At 51.5% G+C, this 16142-nt stretch overlaps 2 protein-coding genes across 2 annotated transcripts; both read right to left on the bottom strand.

Moving 5' to 3' along the window:
• Positions 1-267: 267 nt before the first annotated feature.
• On the bottom strand, positions 268-3964 carry PRG3 (proteoglycan 3, pro eosinophil major basic protein 2). Its single transcript, XM_022592288.3, has 5 exons — positions 3741-3964; positions 2984-3297; positions 2164-2295; positions 1235-1349; positions 268-433 (listed from the first exon to the last, which is right to left on the bottom strand). Exons 1-5 carry the CDS (start codon positions 3799-3801, stop codon positions 375-377), a joined length of 681 nt encoding a protein of 226 aa, XP_022447996.3. The 5' UTR covers positions 3802-3964; the 3' UTR covers positions 268-374.
• Positions 3965-7962: 3998 nt separating this feature from the next.
• PRG2 (proteoglycan 2, pro eosinophil major basic protein) lies at positions 7963-12871 on the bottom strand. The gene is given in 7 exon segments (XM_089915850.1): positions 7963-9932; positions 10137-10248; positions 10776-10907; positions 11255-11433; positions 11436-11534; positions 11968-11972; positions 12105-12871. Coding segments are annotated over 7 exon segments (756 nt in total). The 5' UTR covers positions 12275-12871; the 3' UTR covers positions 7963-9873.
• Between the last annotated feature and the right edge of the window lie 3271 nt (positions 12872-16142).

Raw genomic sequence — 16142 nt, 5'->3', positions numbered from 1 at the left:
CGGGGGTGGAGGGGGAATCCTCAGAGCCGGAACGAAAAGGACCGCCGCCCGGTACGCGCTCCGCCCCCAGGTGGCGCTGCAGACACACCCCGGCGCCCCGCCCCCCCCCCGCACCCCCGCCCCGATCCGGCGCCCTACTCCAACATCTTTTACTTTCCTCAAAGTCCCACCCCACTCCCCACGAAACCGGAGTGAATGCTTCCAGGATTTTCCAACCCAGAGTCCAACTCCTCTGAAGTGCTCAATGAAGAAACAAGAGTCAGGAGATGCTGTTGGAAGGCTGACTTTATGATCCGGAGAGGCTGGGGACAAGTGCCAAGGGTAGGACAGAGGCCACCAGGAGGGCGTGAAGGGAGGATCTCCGTGCCTCTGGCTTAGAAGGCGCAGACGAAGGGCAGACTTCTTCTGCATCGAGCTCGTCGCCACCGACCCCCTAGCGGTAGAGAGCACAGTGATGTCAGCTGCCCACCTGAGTGTGGCCTGTGCTCCCTCGTCCCCTCCTCAGGCACCTCATATGTCATCTTTGCCTGCCATAGTCATGATCCGATGGCCACAGGTTTCCCACACATCCGGACTAGCCATTGATCTCTTCCCTTGCAGAGGCAATGTGCTAAGTGCTTTATATGGACTATCGTTTAATCCTCACGATGACTCTCCAAGAGGTCGGCGCTATCATCACTCCCGTTTCACAGATGAGGAAACTGAGGCTTAGTGGGAGTGATAACTTGCCCGTGTCTCAGCTGGCGAGTGGCACAGCTGGGGTGTGAATCTCAGCCATCTTACTCTAACCCATATGGTCCAGCCACTGTAATAAGTTCCTTCACATCTGGCAGCCGTGCTGTTCAAAGCTGGCAAAGTCAGCCATCCTTAATTCCCGCACCTTCACCTCATCCGTCATCCACACCTTACATTCACATCTGTTCCCCCCATCTGTCCCATATTCACTCCTTGTCGCCATCATATCAGAGGAAGGAAAGGAGTCCCCAGGCCCTGAGCCTAGCTTTGCCTGGGAGGATGGAGAGTCCCCATCTAGCCCCTGTACCGGGAGCCTCATCACCTGGTTTTGCTCTGAGGAATCCCTACCTATCAGCCCTCCTCACAGACAGGGACATTGGTTCTCCAGTTGGAGGGAGGGTGTGGGTTTGGGGAGGTGTGTTCAGGCAGCTCAAAGGGACATGTGTGGGAGTCCACCTTGCCACCCCTTCCCCTTGTCCTGGTGCCCGGGCCCCCTCACCTTTGGTGCACAGGGCCACACAATGGCCTCTCCCATTCCCAGGTTGCCCTGAGGCCCAGTATCCAAAGTTCCAGCTACTGCCATCAGTCCAGCAAAACCTCTGGCACCACTTGAACTAGAGAAGAGAGAGGCTGGGTCAGAGAGTGGAGGTCCAGAGAGACAGACAGATTCTGGGTCTCCAGAAAGCCCACTGAGTATCCCTTCCTGAACACTGTATATATAATCTCCTCTCACTGCCCACCTGGCTAGGATACCGTTGAGACCCATCCCTGAGGGTTCGCAGGCAATGACAATGGAAGAGCAAGCATCACTTCCGGCTATCACACTTCTCAAACTTCACTGTGCACACAGATCTCCTAGGGATCTAGTGAAAAATGCAGATTCTGATTCAGGAGGTCTGGGACGGGGCCCAAGATCGTGCATGTCTAATGAGCTACCGGGTGATGTTGATGCTGCTGGTCCGTGAACCACACTTGAGTAGCAAATATAATGGCCCTTATTTGCCCACAATCCCAAGGCCACTCTGAGAGAAGGACCCCACTTTAGAGATGGGAAAACTGAAATTTGGAGGCAGTCATTCAGCTAGTAAGGGTAAAACTAGATATAGAATCTATCTCCTGACGCCAGGAGTGTGCTGGTAAACGTTTAACAACCAGCTTTGGGGGAAGGTGAGAGGCTAGAGGGAAGAAAGAAACCTGATTTGTAATAATTGTCAATTTCCTTGGTGTAAATACATCCACTATGGCAGATTTCAAGCTACAAGCATGAAGCCACTGAACATGGAGTTAGGAAGAGAGGCACTCAATCATTAGTTCTCCTAAGCCGGTATGAGCCAGCTTCAGCTGCTGGATGAGTCTTGATGCCAGCAGGTGGTCCCTTGAGGCAATCAGAAAGACCTTCGTGTACCTGGGAGTTGGCCCCTCGCTTACCCAGCCCTTGACGTAGCCTCCAATCCAGACCTGTCCTTGGTTAATGCTACTGACCCCGCGCTGGATGCGATAGTTGAAACTGTAGTTGTGGATGGAGACGAGGTTGCCTCGGTAGCACCTCCTGCATATACTCTGCAGAGAGAAGAGGTGGGGTAGAAAATTCACTGTTTTCTCTCAAGTCCCTGAGTCTCTAGGAGAGACCCCCTCATCCCTTTCCAAGTCAGAAATCAGGGATCTATTGCCCCCCTGAATCCCGTCTCTTGTTCCTTTATCTGGTGTCAGGAACTTCTTGCAGAAAAGAATAATAATACTCAGAATAACTACAGCCACCATTCACTGAGAGTTTACAATGACCCAGGGACTATTCTAAATACTTTCCATGTATTATTTAAATCCTCACCACAACTCTAAGGGGTGGTACCATACACCTCCATTTTACAAATGAAGATACAGGAGCCCTGAAAGGTGAAGTGACTTGCCCAAATAAAATGGCTGGCGACAAGCAAAGCCAGGATTTAGCACAGGCATATCTTATACCAAAGCTTTTTATCTAAACCAGTGGTTCTCAAAGTGCGGTCTCCCGACCGACAATATCACCACCTGTGAATTTGTTATAAATGCAAACTCTTAAGCCCCAGACTTGCTAAATCAGAAATTGAGGAGATGGGGCCCAGAAATCTGTGTTTTAACGAGACTTCTAGGAGACTCTGATGCATACTCGGCCTGGAGAGCCATTAGTCCAAATGATAGGGAACAGAAGGTTGGCTCCACTCTTGTCTCCTCCACCTGGTCCCCCCATAGTAGCCTCCCTGCCATTTACCTGAGCTTTCCAAAACTCCCTCGGGGTCCGCACCAACAGGAAGCGGCAGGTCTTGCACCCAGGGCTGCCTGGAAGCTGAACTGTGTCCTCTTCCTTAGGGCACTGCAAATCCTTGTCTAGGGCAGCTGGGTCTGACTCCACGGCCCCCTCATCCTCAAACGCATCTTGATAGCTGGAAGCCACAGCGTCCTCTCCCTCTGACTCAAGTGCTCCATAATTCAGGGCCAGCTCTCCCTCCTGTTCCCCCGAACCTTCCAGATCCTGGCTCAGGTCAGCCTGTGTCTCTCTGCTGCCCAGATGGGAGGCATCATTCTCTGGAAAGAAGAGGTAACCTGCCATCAAGCCGGGCTCTCTTTTCTTCCAGGACCACGGACAGCTCTGATGGCCCCACTCTGCCTTCCTAGGGACGCCATCTGGAACCAAGACTGGAAGGACCCCTTGGGGGTTGGGCAAGCCAGAATTCTTGCATCACACACCCAAAGGCATGAGAACCTGGCTGACACCACATGTGGGGTATTTTGGGAGTGGGAGGCAGCACCTGTGAGAAGCCCTCATCTTCACAGGTGGGTGTTTTTCCTTGCAAAGGAGCCCTGACGGAAAGTTCAGGTCACAGTTCTGAGTCCAGGAGAAATCTAACTAGAGGTGGGCTGGGTCAACTGAAGAGGGGATGCTGTGGCCCTGGCCCACAAGAGCAAAAACAGATGCAGGAAAGAAGAGAAAAGAGAAAAATGGATGAGGAGGGAAGGGGAGGACTTACCCAGATTAAGAGCAGAAATTGTCCCCAGCAGGAGAAGGGGCAGAAGCAGGGAGCATTTCATATCCCCTCAGTCTTGTGACAGGGACACAGCTTCACCTTCCCTCCTTGGGGACTTCTCACGTGTCTGCACGGCCCCTGGCACACAGTGGAGATGCAGTGTTTGCTTAACTGGTGGCTTACAGGGCAAACTAGAGAGCTTCCTTCTCCCCCACTGAACAGACCCTGAGCTGGAGAATCAAGAAAAGAACAGGGGGTTGTCAGCTCAAGTACAAAAGACCCTTTTTCCTGAGAGCTCCATCACTGTTCCCTGGGGCAGCACTCAGCTCAGATGCTAGCCACCGTGGGAACAGGTCTGATCACATTGAGGGCCAATTTCACTCACACTGGGGGTGAAAGGGGAAGGATAGTGGCCATTATGGTCCTAAGGACAGGCCTCCAGGGTATTTGCCATATAGGGTCCTGCTTCCCCCCGCCCTGGACCTCTCCTTCCCGGGCAGCCAAGCGGGCACTTACGTCCTCAGAGTCTGGAGCCCCCACTCTCAGTGCCTCTGGCTGCTGGGTGCCAGAGGCCACCCTTATACTGGGCTTTTGGGGAAGTGGGAAGAAGCCAGGACGATTGCCCCAGGCTTGGGCTGGGGGGCGGGACAGTGGAGCTGATAAGAGGTTTGCTCAGTCCTCCCACCCTTGGGCCCTGCTCTCTGCTGGGACTTTAGGGACCTGCCTCTTGCCATATGCAGGTGCCCAAACACCCTAGTATGCTCGAGAAAGCCCCAGATGACGACTGTCCAGGCATGATTATCAGCACCCCTAAAGGGTCCCAGTCTGAACAATACTCCTTAGCCTTAGGAGCCACCTTCCTCCGGTCAATATTCCAGCAAATGAAGTGGAGAATCCCAGGGAGCGGGAGACCACAGGAGAGGAGGTAGGAGATGAAGGGGAGCCTCAGCCCTTCTGAGCTCTTATCTAGACCAAGTACTTTATGTGCATTGCATCCTTGAAACCTCACCTTCCTAACCTCAGTCCCATGAGAATGTATGATTAGCCCTACTGCACAGATGTGAAAAATGAGATTCAGAGAGGGAAAGTGACTTGCCAAGGTTATGCAGGAAGTGGGGGAACTGAGATTTCTAAGCCTTTGGGGCTCCCAACATGCTCTACCCACCCCATCTCTCTCTCTCTCTCTCTCTCTCTCTCTCTCTCTCTCACCCTCCCTCCTTCACTCCCTCCCTCTCTCTCACTCTCCTTCTCCCTCTCCATCTCTTTCTTATCTTTAATATGTGAAAAACTTATGCTCCTTCCTTTATGCTGTGGCTCTAGATCAAGTTTCTCAACCCTTGTACTATTACTATTTGGAGTCAAATCATTCTTTGTTGAAGGTTGGGGGAGGGGAAGTCCTGTGTCTTGTAGAAAGTTTAGCAGCATCTCTGGGTCTCTACCCACTAGATGTCAACCGTGCCTCCCCAGATCATGTCACTCAGAAATGCCTCCACACATTTTCAGATGTCCTCTGGAAAGAAAAAGTACCCCTGTTGAGGATCACTGATCTAGAACATGCTATTTTGTCCAACCTTGAGGCATATCTTTCTGGCGGGGAGGCAGCAGCTGGAATGGAAACCTTCATGCAGAGTCATTCAGATGCTCTGTGGGCCAGCCTCCCCGCACCACCCCGACTCCCCATCTCCCACCAGCCCTCTGTCACGACCAAGGTCAGGACTAAGGGGAAGGCGCTTGCCTCAGTTGCAAAATTTAAGGGGACACTGAAGAACTCAGTGGTCAAGATAAATAAATATTTAATGCCATCTTTCTTAAAAATCAGAATCTATGTAAAGCTACCATGATGAACAAAACGTCAAAATATTAATCAATCAAGTTCCAGCCACATTCACTGCAATCCAAGGACAGGCCAGCAAGTGCTGAGCCTTGATTTTGCCAGACATCACTGCCAAGAACTTGTGGCCCTGTCAGGGTGGGTGACTCCACTCTGTGATATCCTAGCATATTTGTTCCTTGGATTCCAGCCCAGCCCTCCAGTGCTCAGGGCATCAGGGACAGGTCACCCAGAGGGTGAAAAGGCCTGGATTCCTTCCACTCCTCTGCTCTCTCAGGGGACCTACAAATGGAGAAGTATCTGAGAGCTCACTTCTGGGCCCTGAATGCAGAGTAACGGTCTCGGCCGTTATCTCCCTGGCCCAACGGACGCAACCCTCAGCTTATCTACCTGACTTGGGGGTTGATTGACTAATTCCAGGGCCCAAAAACCTGGTCTCCAGAGTTCAAGCAGGAGACTTCCCAGCTGGGGAGGGATGGAAAGCTAGCCCCCCTCCCCCTTATTCTCCCCAGTCCTGGGGTCCAGGCCAGGGGCCTCATTTCACTCAGTGGTTGGGATGACCGAGAAGGTCGGCTACTCCCGTTAGCCAGCACCACGATAAGCTTTACAAGCGCTGTTTCATTTAAACGTCCCTGCATTACACATTAGGAAACGGCATCTCAGCTTAAATAAGTTACCCAAGATTACACAGCAAGTCAGAGGCAGACCTGAACCAAGACCTTTCGGCTCCTTAGTCACCCCACACCTGCATTCCCTCTACTTCCTCTCTCTGGCCTGCCCCTCCCTGGGGTTGACCTGGGGCAGAGACATCCCAGGGCCCTGCTCAGTCACCACGGTGATGTCTGATGTAAAACTGGAAATAACTCTTTTTTTTTTTTTTTTGGCCACGCCGTGCAGCATTTTAGTTCCCTGATCAGGGATTGAACCCACGCCCCTCGCAGTGGAAGCACGGAGTCTTAACCACTGGGCCGCCAGGGAAGTCCGGAAATGACATTCTTGAAGGTCCACCATATTCCAAACGCTATGCTTCATTAAGGCTTTCACATCCATTATCCTACTTACTTAATCTTTACAAGCATCCTGCCAGTTAGACACTGCCATCCCAGTGCGCAGACCTACCACACAAGCTCAGAGAGGTGAAATAACCTGCCCAAGCTCACACAACTAGTTAGAAGTGGCATGTCTGACCCTAGTCTGTTTGACTCCTACATCCTTGCTTTCTTTGATTCACCCAAATGCGTTACGCCCAGACTAGCCCATGGTGCCCACCTTTTCAGCATCCATGAAACGCCAGCTCTCTGGCTTACTGTTCGCATCTATATTCATAGGGGTTTCAAACTCCGCCTCTCGTCTCAAATTTCCATCCAGCCCCACGTTATGCAGAGGACAGTATAGTGTGATGTCTTGATAGAATGGAATCACCATTCCAGAGTCAGCCCCTCTGGGTCTCAGTTTTCCCCTCCATAAACCGACGCTAATGACAGGACCCACCTCAAATGAGATCAGCTCCAGTAAAGACCTCGGAACAGTACCTGGCAGGTGGAGCTGGGGGTAGCCCTTGTTAGGAAACTGAGACTGAACTGTGACCCTAATCAACAAGTAGGCACCGAGAGCTGCTTGAGCTCCTGCTCTGTGTCCTGCATGATGATGCAAGGAACGCTAGGGATACCATTGTAAAGACACGAGCTGAGTTTCCCAGAGCCTACTTAGCATCATTTTGGACAGGAAAAATACCACACAAGCCCTTACCTGGGGACATAAGGCCAGTCCTCTTATTTCATTTAAAGCTTTTCTTGAGGATATGCCTCTTTAACATGCATCCTGTAATGTGCACTGTAGCGTGGACTGCTTGAGGCGTTGTCACGGAGGGAATGCACCCACGTAACCCAGGCCAGGTCAAGATACAGAATGTTACCAGGAGCCCAAATGCCTCCTTCATACCCCCTTCTTTTTTTTTTTTTTTAATATTTATTTATTAATTCATTATTTATTTATTTATTTTGGCCACACCAGGTCTTAGTTGTGGCGTGCGGGCTTCTTAGTTGTGACGTGCAGACTCTTAGCTGCGGCCCGCATGTGGGATCTAGTTCCCCGACCAGGGATCGAACTCGGGCCCCCTGCATTGGGAGCGCAGAGTCTTACCCACTGGACAACCAGGGAAGTCCCCATGCCCCCTTCTTGACACTAATCCCCCAAAGGAGACCTTTGTGGACTGGAAGTCACACTTCTGTCACAGACCACCGCCAACAGGAGAGATTTGTGAGGAATAAAACAAGGTCCCACCTTAGCACAAAGTCTCTTGATACAGACCCTGACACCTATTTAGTGCTTAATACATGAGGGGTTTTAAAAAAGAGAGGATGGGGCTTCCCTGGTGGCGCAGTGGTTGGGAGTCCACCTGCCGATGCAGGGGACACGGGTTCGTGCCCCGGTCAGGGAAGATCCCACATGCCGCGGAGCGGCTGGGCCTGTGAGCCATGGCCGCTGAGCCTGCGCGTCCGGAGCCTGTGCTCCACAACGGGAGAGACCACAGCAGTGAGAGGCCGGCGTACCGCAAAAAAAAAAAAGAGGGGATGTGTGTACACGTGTGGCCGATTCACTTTGCTGTACAGCAGAAACTCACACACCGTTGTAAAGCAGCTATACTCCAATAAAGACCAATAAACAATTAAAGGAGGGATTTTGTTACTCTTTATTAGTAGTACTGGAATAAAGAGAAGCAACGCCTCCCCACACCAGAATACAACGTCCATGAGGGCAAGGAGGGAAAGTTCTCCCAGTGCATCCTCCACGGCACACAGCACAGGGCTGAACTTGTAACAGTGTGTCAGAATTCCACTGTCACGGATACCAAGAGAACAGCAGTTGCAAAGGACCTCAGTGTGATTTCTATCTTTTTCAACTTCCTGTGCAACCTTGAGTAAGTAGCCTCTTCTATCTGGACCACCAGATAGAATGGAATCCCTGGGGCCATCTGTACTTCTAAGAATTTGAGGAGTCCTGGAGGAAAAGGGCTTCGGAGCATTGATGTCTTACTTTCTGCTCACCTCCCCATTGAAAGGAGGGTTCAGAGTGCCTTCCTTCCTCACCTCTGATTGGGACCCCCTCATCTCCAGCTGGGTTGGAGTCCAATGTCCCAAGATGAACCCAAGGGTAGATGAGTCTCTCGTGCCTCCCCTCTGTGCTCTGTCCCCATGTGATCATGTCCTGGAAGCAGCCAACACTTCCAGACGTGAAATCCTGATGGTTGAAAGAACATGCTCTGGAGACACTTGAATCACAGCACGGGGCACATTCAGATGTTCAGCCTTGGGTAAAAAAACAGGTCATAACTTCTCTGAGCCTGGTTCTGTACAATGGGATAATAATTACTGACCAAACAAGCTCATCTTTGTAAGATGCCTGGCGCAGCAGGGGGTACTTTGTGGGTGCACAGTAAGTGGTAACAATTAGTAGATGCTGGTGTGCTTGTATTACAAACATCTGTACGTTTCCGAATGGCAGGGAGCTGTGTCTTGTCGTATTCCCAAACCTTACGTAGAGTTGGACACATAGCAGTTTGTCTTATATTGAGATCCCCCGGAAACAGACCCTGAGGCAAGCATTTGAGTGCAAGTAGTTTCTATGGGAGGACAGTAGTAGGGAAGAGGAGAGTTCATATGGGGAAGAGAAGACAGCCAATAAAATGTGTGTTATAAAGCCAGCTACCTCAGTGGATAACTGGAAGTTAATCCCACTGAGAAACCCTGGGAAGCAGTGCCCGATACCTGCCCCAGAATTATTCCACCTGAGGGGGCAAAGGACTGGGGTACTCATACACCCACTCCTGAGAGTTGTGGGCTGTTCCCAGGGACATGTTAATATCCTGGCACATTAAGGCAACCACAGTTTGTGGGCGAGGAAGAAAAGGCCCTCAGATGTGGAGATGCAAATACAGTACATTGAGAGTTCACCTTGAAAGTTTGGAGAGAGATGCGTGGTGTCCTGGCAGCACCTGCAATGCACGAGCCCGGTAATTGGGTGTCCTATGAAAAGATCCACCTGAGCCCATTCCTCTGTCTCCAAGAGGGCCACACAGACCCCACCCCATGCTCCATCCTCCTTGAGAGTGATAGCTTCTGTCCCTTTTCATGAAAGACAGTAGGGTGGGGAGGTGTGGTCCTTGTACTGGCAGAAAGCTCGTGGGTGGGGCTAAGCAGAGTAGATCAATGGTGGGAAGAAAAAGAAATCAGTTTCAGGAAAACAATTTTATTGCTGGGGGCTGGAGAGGAGGGGATGGGAGGAGGCTGCCCAGGAAGATCCAGCTCAGTAGGAACAGATGAACGGGAGACCCACGCCACAGGGAGCTCGACGCCAGTGGCCTCCTGTGAAGATGCAACAGGAAGGGGTCTCAGCCTCTTGTTCTCCCTGACTCAGCCCCAGTAGGGCCTTCCCCTCTCCCTACCCCACACCTCAGTGGAGATGAGTCTGAAGAGCCAGGAGGCCTCTCCTTTGCAGGGTCTGGCTCTTCCTGGAGCCTCCTCCCTCCCAGGCCTTGCCATTATTCATCGCCACTCCCACCACCTCACTTCGGGTGCACAGGGTCACACATCTACCAGCACTGCCCCAGGGCTGGCCAGCAGCCCCGTATGCAAAATTCCAGGGAGTGCCCTCGAGCCAGCAAAAGTGTGTGCAGCGACCCTAGGGGAGGCAAGAGGGAAAGAGGTGGGCTGGGACACGGGCAAAGGGAAAGCAGGTAGGCAGAGCTGGGACTATCCCTGCCTGACCCTCCCACTGCCCTCCAGGCATTGGCCCTTAAAGGACTGCTGGATCACAATGGACACAGTCCTGGTCAACTGAAATGTAGAGCCACAGTGATTGTCACCATCACATTCTAGGCATTCCAGTGACACCTCCATCCTTTGGGCTCTAACAAGAGGTAGGGCAGGAGTTCCAACCCCATCCTACAGATGAGGAACGAGGCTCACGGTCTTGCCCAGGTCCTATAGACAGTCAGAGACTGAGCAGAACTTGCACCTAAACATCCTGATTCTAAATGCTCGGCTGTTCCCGATGCCTAGGCAGCCCCCTTGTTGTCTCACCCAGGTGTCCATCTATCCCCAGTTCTTCAGGGGATTGTGGAGGAGAAGCACAGACAAATCTGCAGCAGGTTGAACATGGGCTGGGGTCAGGAGATGCTCCCCACTGAGAGCTGGGGCCCCTCTTACCCAGCCGGTGACCTGGCATCCGCTCCAGACTTGGCCCTGGTTGATCTGTCGGACGAAGCACTGGATCTGGTAATTAAGGCTGAAGTTGTGGATGGAGATGAGTCTGCCCCGGTAGCACCTCTGGCAAGTTAACTGCAGGGCAGAATGAAAGAGGAAGAACGGTGTGCCTGTCCGCCAGGAATTCACATCACCTTAGTCCTGGGTGTCTAAGTCTCCAAAACTCACCCTCCACACCCCCAGCCCCACAGACATTTGAAGGCTGGAGATTAAGACGTAACTTCTGTTTCTGCATGACCCTCACCTCTTACCCCCAACGCCTCTGCGGGTCTCAGCCTCTGCTAACACCCCCAGGGTCCTCAGTGCGGAAAATGACCAGCAACACAGAGGCTGGAGACACCAGCTCCCTATCGCCACCCTGGGCCTCAGCCACAGCCACTGGCCACTCACCTGAGCATGAATAAAATTCAGGGGATCCTCACCAGGAGGAAGCGGCAGGTCTTGCATCCAGGGATGCCCTCCAGTTTTACTGTGTCCTCATCCTTAGGACACTGAAGGCCCCTGTCTACCTCATCCAAGGCTGAGATGGACTCAACAACCCCCTCTTCCCTGGGGGCATCTTCACTTCCAGAGCCCCTGTCTTCCTCTTCCTCTAGCAGCATCCCTCCACAGGGATCTCCTTTGCCCCACTTTCTGGCACCTCCCCAACATGAGGCAGGGTGTCATGTCCCAAGGGGCTCTCAATGTTGGACATTTCAGTTCCTGGCAAGAAGAAAGGTCAAGTGCCCCTCCTTCACATCTTCCCCCGTTCCTCCCCAGAACCACGGAGAGCTCCCTCCCGGCCCCAGGCATTTGCAAGCTGAGTCCTGGAAAGAGAGGAACCTGGAACAGAGCCCACCCCACCCCAGGAGAAGCCAACCTCCCACATGAGGTCCTGGTTGTTAAGGGCATGAACTTAGAGTCAGGCAGTTGTGGGTTTTGTTCTGGTTCCATCATCTACTAGTTTTAGTTCTTCGTTTGTGATATGGGTATACCACACCACATACCTCATGGGGATGCTATGAGGATTAAAGGAGATAATGCATAGAAAATGCTTAGCACTGTACACTCGGTGAGCTCAAAGTAAAAGAAGGGATCATTTGATCAGCGTTTGCATCTTGCAGAAAGGACAACATTGAGAACGTCACAGTAGAACCAAGACTGCAGACATGCAGATGCCCTGAGGAATCCCTTCAACTCCAGCTCTAGAGTCCCCGCTCCTTTCTGTGCAGAGATCCTGAAATAGGGGATGGCCAGAGAGGAAGGTGGCTATGTGACTCTGACCCTATAAACTATAGTAAGGAGTCAAGTAGAGAAAGAAAGGCTGAAGGCCAAGGACACTTTCTCAGATGAAAAGCTGAAACTGTCCCAAGTAGAAGAGCCAGAAGTAGGTGGAGATTCATTTTGGTTTTATCCTGCAATGGAGAACAGAGTTGGACACACACACACACACATACATTCATTCATTCAGTAAATACTCCCTCCCATGACCAACACAGAGCAGCTTGAAGGTAGAAAGCTCTGCAGCTCCAAATACCCAACTCACACCGCTCAACCCTCATCTCCACTTGCACCCTGCCCCAGGGTTTATCAACCTAGAAACGATGAGTGGATTCAAGGGGCCATGAACTCTGCAAACATAGAGAACACATGGTGTGATGTTTCTAGGGTGAGTGTTCAAACCATCCATGAGATCGCTCTATGTCCTCCCAAAAGGCAAAGGAACTTCTCACTTTACTGGATGATTTGTTCTCAAATTGCCAGGAATGACCTCCAACCTTCTCCACCAAAAACGTCCTCCTTGGCTCTCGTCATCAGCAGAATTCTAAGACGTCCCCGAAGATCCTTCTCCCACTCCCGTGCACACATGGTGCATAATCCCTGGGACTGTACATAGGGACATAGGATGGCATTTACTCCTGTGGTTGTGTTATATTATATGGCACAGTTGGCCTTATGAGAGGGAGAATATCCCGGATGAGTCTGATCTAATCAGGCAAAAGCCCTTTAAAGTGACTGGGCTCTTTCTGAAGTCAGAGATTACAAACATGAGCAGGGGGCTTTCCTGGTGGCGCAGTGGTTGGGAGTCCGCCTGCCGATGCAGGGGACACGGGTTCGTGCCCCTGTCCGGGAGGATCCCACATGCCGCGGAGCGGCTGCGCCCGTGAGCCATGGCTGCTGAGCCTGCGCGTCCGGAGCCCGTGCTCCGCAACGGGAGAGGCCACAGCAGTGAGAGGCCCGCGTACTGCAAAAAAAACCATGAGCAGGATTCCACCCAAGGGAGGCTCTCTGTTGCTGGCTTTGAGGACGGAGGGCAAGGAATGTGGAGCAGCCCCCATGTGACAGCCAGCCAGGAACAGCAGAAGGAACAGAATTTTACCACAACCATGTGAGCTTGGAAGAGGACCCTGAACTCTAGGTGAGAACACAGCTCAGCCAACACCTTGAATTTAGCCTTGAGAGACTCTGAGCAGAAAATCCAGCCATGCCATGCCCGGACTTCTGACCTACAGAACTGTGAGCTAATAAATGTGTGCTGTTTGAAGTCACTAAATCTGTGGCCTAGAAGACACATACAACCCTCGAGGCCCATTTCCTTCCAAGGATGAAATTTACAGTAGGTGCAGTTGATGGTGGGCGATTGATTGGCACAGGGGAGTGTCCCAAAGGAATGGGCTGGAGGACCTTCTAAAGAACCCAGGGACAGAAGGTCAGGAAATATGGACGGGGAGAAAGAGAGGTTTGATTCCAGCCAGAGGTCCCACCACCCTTCCTCTCAGACCATAAGAGGCCGGTTAGCCTCTTCTAGCTCCAAGTTCTGCCCTCAGAGAAGCAATGAACTGCAGGAGGCAGAACTTCAGAGCTGATCAACCGCCTGCTGCCTGGGCTTAGCCAACATCTCCCTGGGGGCAGATAGGAGGTGGAGAAAGGACCAACATCATCCCCAGGGTAAGCAGCCCAGGAGATAGAGACCTGGGCCATTGCTCTGTGAAATCAACCTTGATTTACAGCTCCTTTGACACTTCCCCCTTTGGATGCCCCAACAATTGACATAGACCAAGGGCTGGGCTGCTAGGGCTGGAAGGGCCTTTAGAGGTGACCCAGTCTAGTCTCCATGCCCAAGATATGGAGGACTCAGATGTCCTGATTCCCAGTTCAGTGCTCTTCCTTTGCCCTTGGTGAGAGAACCCCCCTTGGCCTCCAGGCATCTCCTCTCCCAGGGGCTGTGTACACACAACAAGGTTAGAAGGAATATGTCTTTGCAGTCAGTGCCCATCCTCCACCCCACCTTCCACCTTCAATACTTCCCCAGACCATCTACTTCTCTCCATCTCTGCTGCCACCTCCCTAGCCCAAGCTGCCAACGTTTGATAACGTACACCCAAGCCCATCATCCCCATGCTTGCCATTCAGTGTCTTCCCTCTGTGCCAGCAATTCATCCAAACTCATTACCATTGCCTTCAAGGGCCTCCATGGTCTGGCTCTTGTCTGCTTGTCCAACCTCACTGGTGTGTGTGACCCTTGTCATACTGGTTTCTGCTCCATTGGCCAAGCTAAAGTTTGGTACTGGCTCCGTCTCACCTAGTGGGTCTCAGCTCCAAGGTCGCCTCCTCAGAGAAGTCTTCTCTGAGAACTCTTTCTAAAGAAGCCCACTCCGGGGACTTCCCTGGTGGCACAGTGGTTAAGAATTCACCTGCCAGTGCAGGGGATACAGGTTCGAGCCCTGGTCAGGAGAGATCCTACGTGCCGCAGAGCAACTAAGCCCCTGTGCTGCCACTACTGAGCCTGTGCTCTAGAGCCCACGTGCCACAACTAATGAAGCCTGTGCGCCTAGAGCCCGTGCTCCACAACTAGAGAAGCCACCACGATGAGAAGCCCGTGCACCTCAATGAAGAGTAGCCCCTGCTCACTGCAACTAGAGAAAGCCCGCGCGCAGCAACGAAGACCCAATGCAGCCAAAAGTAAAATTAATGAATTAATTAATTAATTTAATTTTAAAAAAAAAGCCCACCCAACCCATTCGCATATCTAGTTACTCTGGTGCACATCATTCATTTACTTCCATCAGAACATTTGCCAAAGGGATACGACCTTGCTCCTTCACTGGTTTCTTGTCTACTGTCTGTCTCTCCCAGTAGGAAGTAAGTTCTAAGAAAACAGGGACCTGGTCTTTCTTGCTCACTGCCTAGAACTCTACCCAGATCATAGAAGGAGTTTTTCAATTAGTTTGAAATTAATCAACTTGAAATTTACTTCCTGGAGAAAGTCCAGCTGAGTTAAATTCAAAGTCCATTCATTTCAATTCTACAGGTGTCTTTCTGAGCCCCACCTGCCATGGACACAATCGTGGGCCAGGCTCTGTGCACTGGGTCATACATTCATTCATTCACTAAATACTCAGAGGCGGTCTCTAATCTCAGGGAGGCTTCATGTAGCTGATAAAGCAAGACAAACAAAATGAACCTCTTAGTAAAACAAGGCACTGTATTGAGTGGACACTTAGAAGGATAAAACTTTCACTTGCTAGAAGATACCAATTTTCTGTGCTACCAGAGTCACATTAAGGGCAAGGGCAGGCAGAGAGGGCTTCCTTGTAAAGGTGCGACTTGGACTTGGCTCTGAAGGATTGACAGACAGGAGAGGAGAGGCAGAAGAGAAGTAGGAGGCATTCTAGGAGCCAAACCATGGCCCTGAACTGCTGGAATCTGAGCCAGGATACAGATGGTTGGTGTTTCCCGGAGGTTAAGTCAAAGAATGAGGTGGGTTCGTCTCTCGGCACCAAAGCCAAGCTCCTCCAATGAGCAGTGTAGACTTGCTGGCCAGTTCTTCAACCCCCTCGACTCCTTACACCATAGTAATCCGGTTTCTGCCCACCCCGCATTGCTACATGGAAACTACTCTTGCCAACGTCCCCACTGACCACCTAATTGCCAAACCCAACAGACATTCTTCAGTTCTTGTCTTATTTGACCTCTGTAGTGCCTGATACCTCTTTACTTCCTCCTTCTTAAAAACAGCCTCTTTTCTTAACAACTTCTGTAGCCATTCCTTCCCAGTTTCTGCTGGTGGGCTCCACTTCCTCTTCTGGAATTTTAAATATTGGCCATCACCTGGTTTCTTGGTGCCCTTCTTTCCTAACTCTACACACGCTCCATGGGTTATCTCATCCACCCCCACGTCTCAAGCTAGGAAATATATGCAGATCACTCCCAAATCTTCATCTCCAGCCCCAGACCTGCTCCTCACCAGGTTTGGTCCACAACTGCAGACTCACATATACAGCCACCAAATAAGCTTCCCAACTTGGATGTCCCATGTGCATTATGAAT

The sequence above is a fragment of the Delphinapterus leucas genome, chromosome 7 (assembly GCF_059928025.1).
Source record: "Delphinapterus leucas isolate spDelLeu-1000000601 "Yukka" chromosome 7, BTC_Dleu_Yukka2, whole genome shotgun sequence".
Classification (NCBI taxonomy): Eukaryota; Metazoa; Chordata; class Mammalia; order Artiodactyla; family Monodontidae; genus Delphinapterus; species Delphinapterus leucas.
Note: the sequence above shows the minus strand (reverse complement) of the source record. Positions and strands in the feature narration are given on the sequence as shown.

Excerpts from the sequence above, each read along its gene's own strand:
- PRG3 (XM_022592288.3), bottom strand. The coding sequence starts at position 3,801 with ATGAAATGCTCCCTGCTTCTGCCCCTTCTCCTGCTGGGGACAATTTCT. Across the intron at positions 1,350-2,163 it reads GAGGCTACGTCAAGGGCTGG|TTCAAGTGGTGCCAGAGGTT; the intron begins GTAAGCGAGGGG and ends TCTCTTCTCTAG. Across the intron at positions 434-1,234 it reads TGTGGCCCTGTGCACCAAAG|GGGGTCGGTGGCGACGAGCT; the intron begins GTGAGGGGGCCC and ends CTCTACCGCTAG.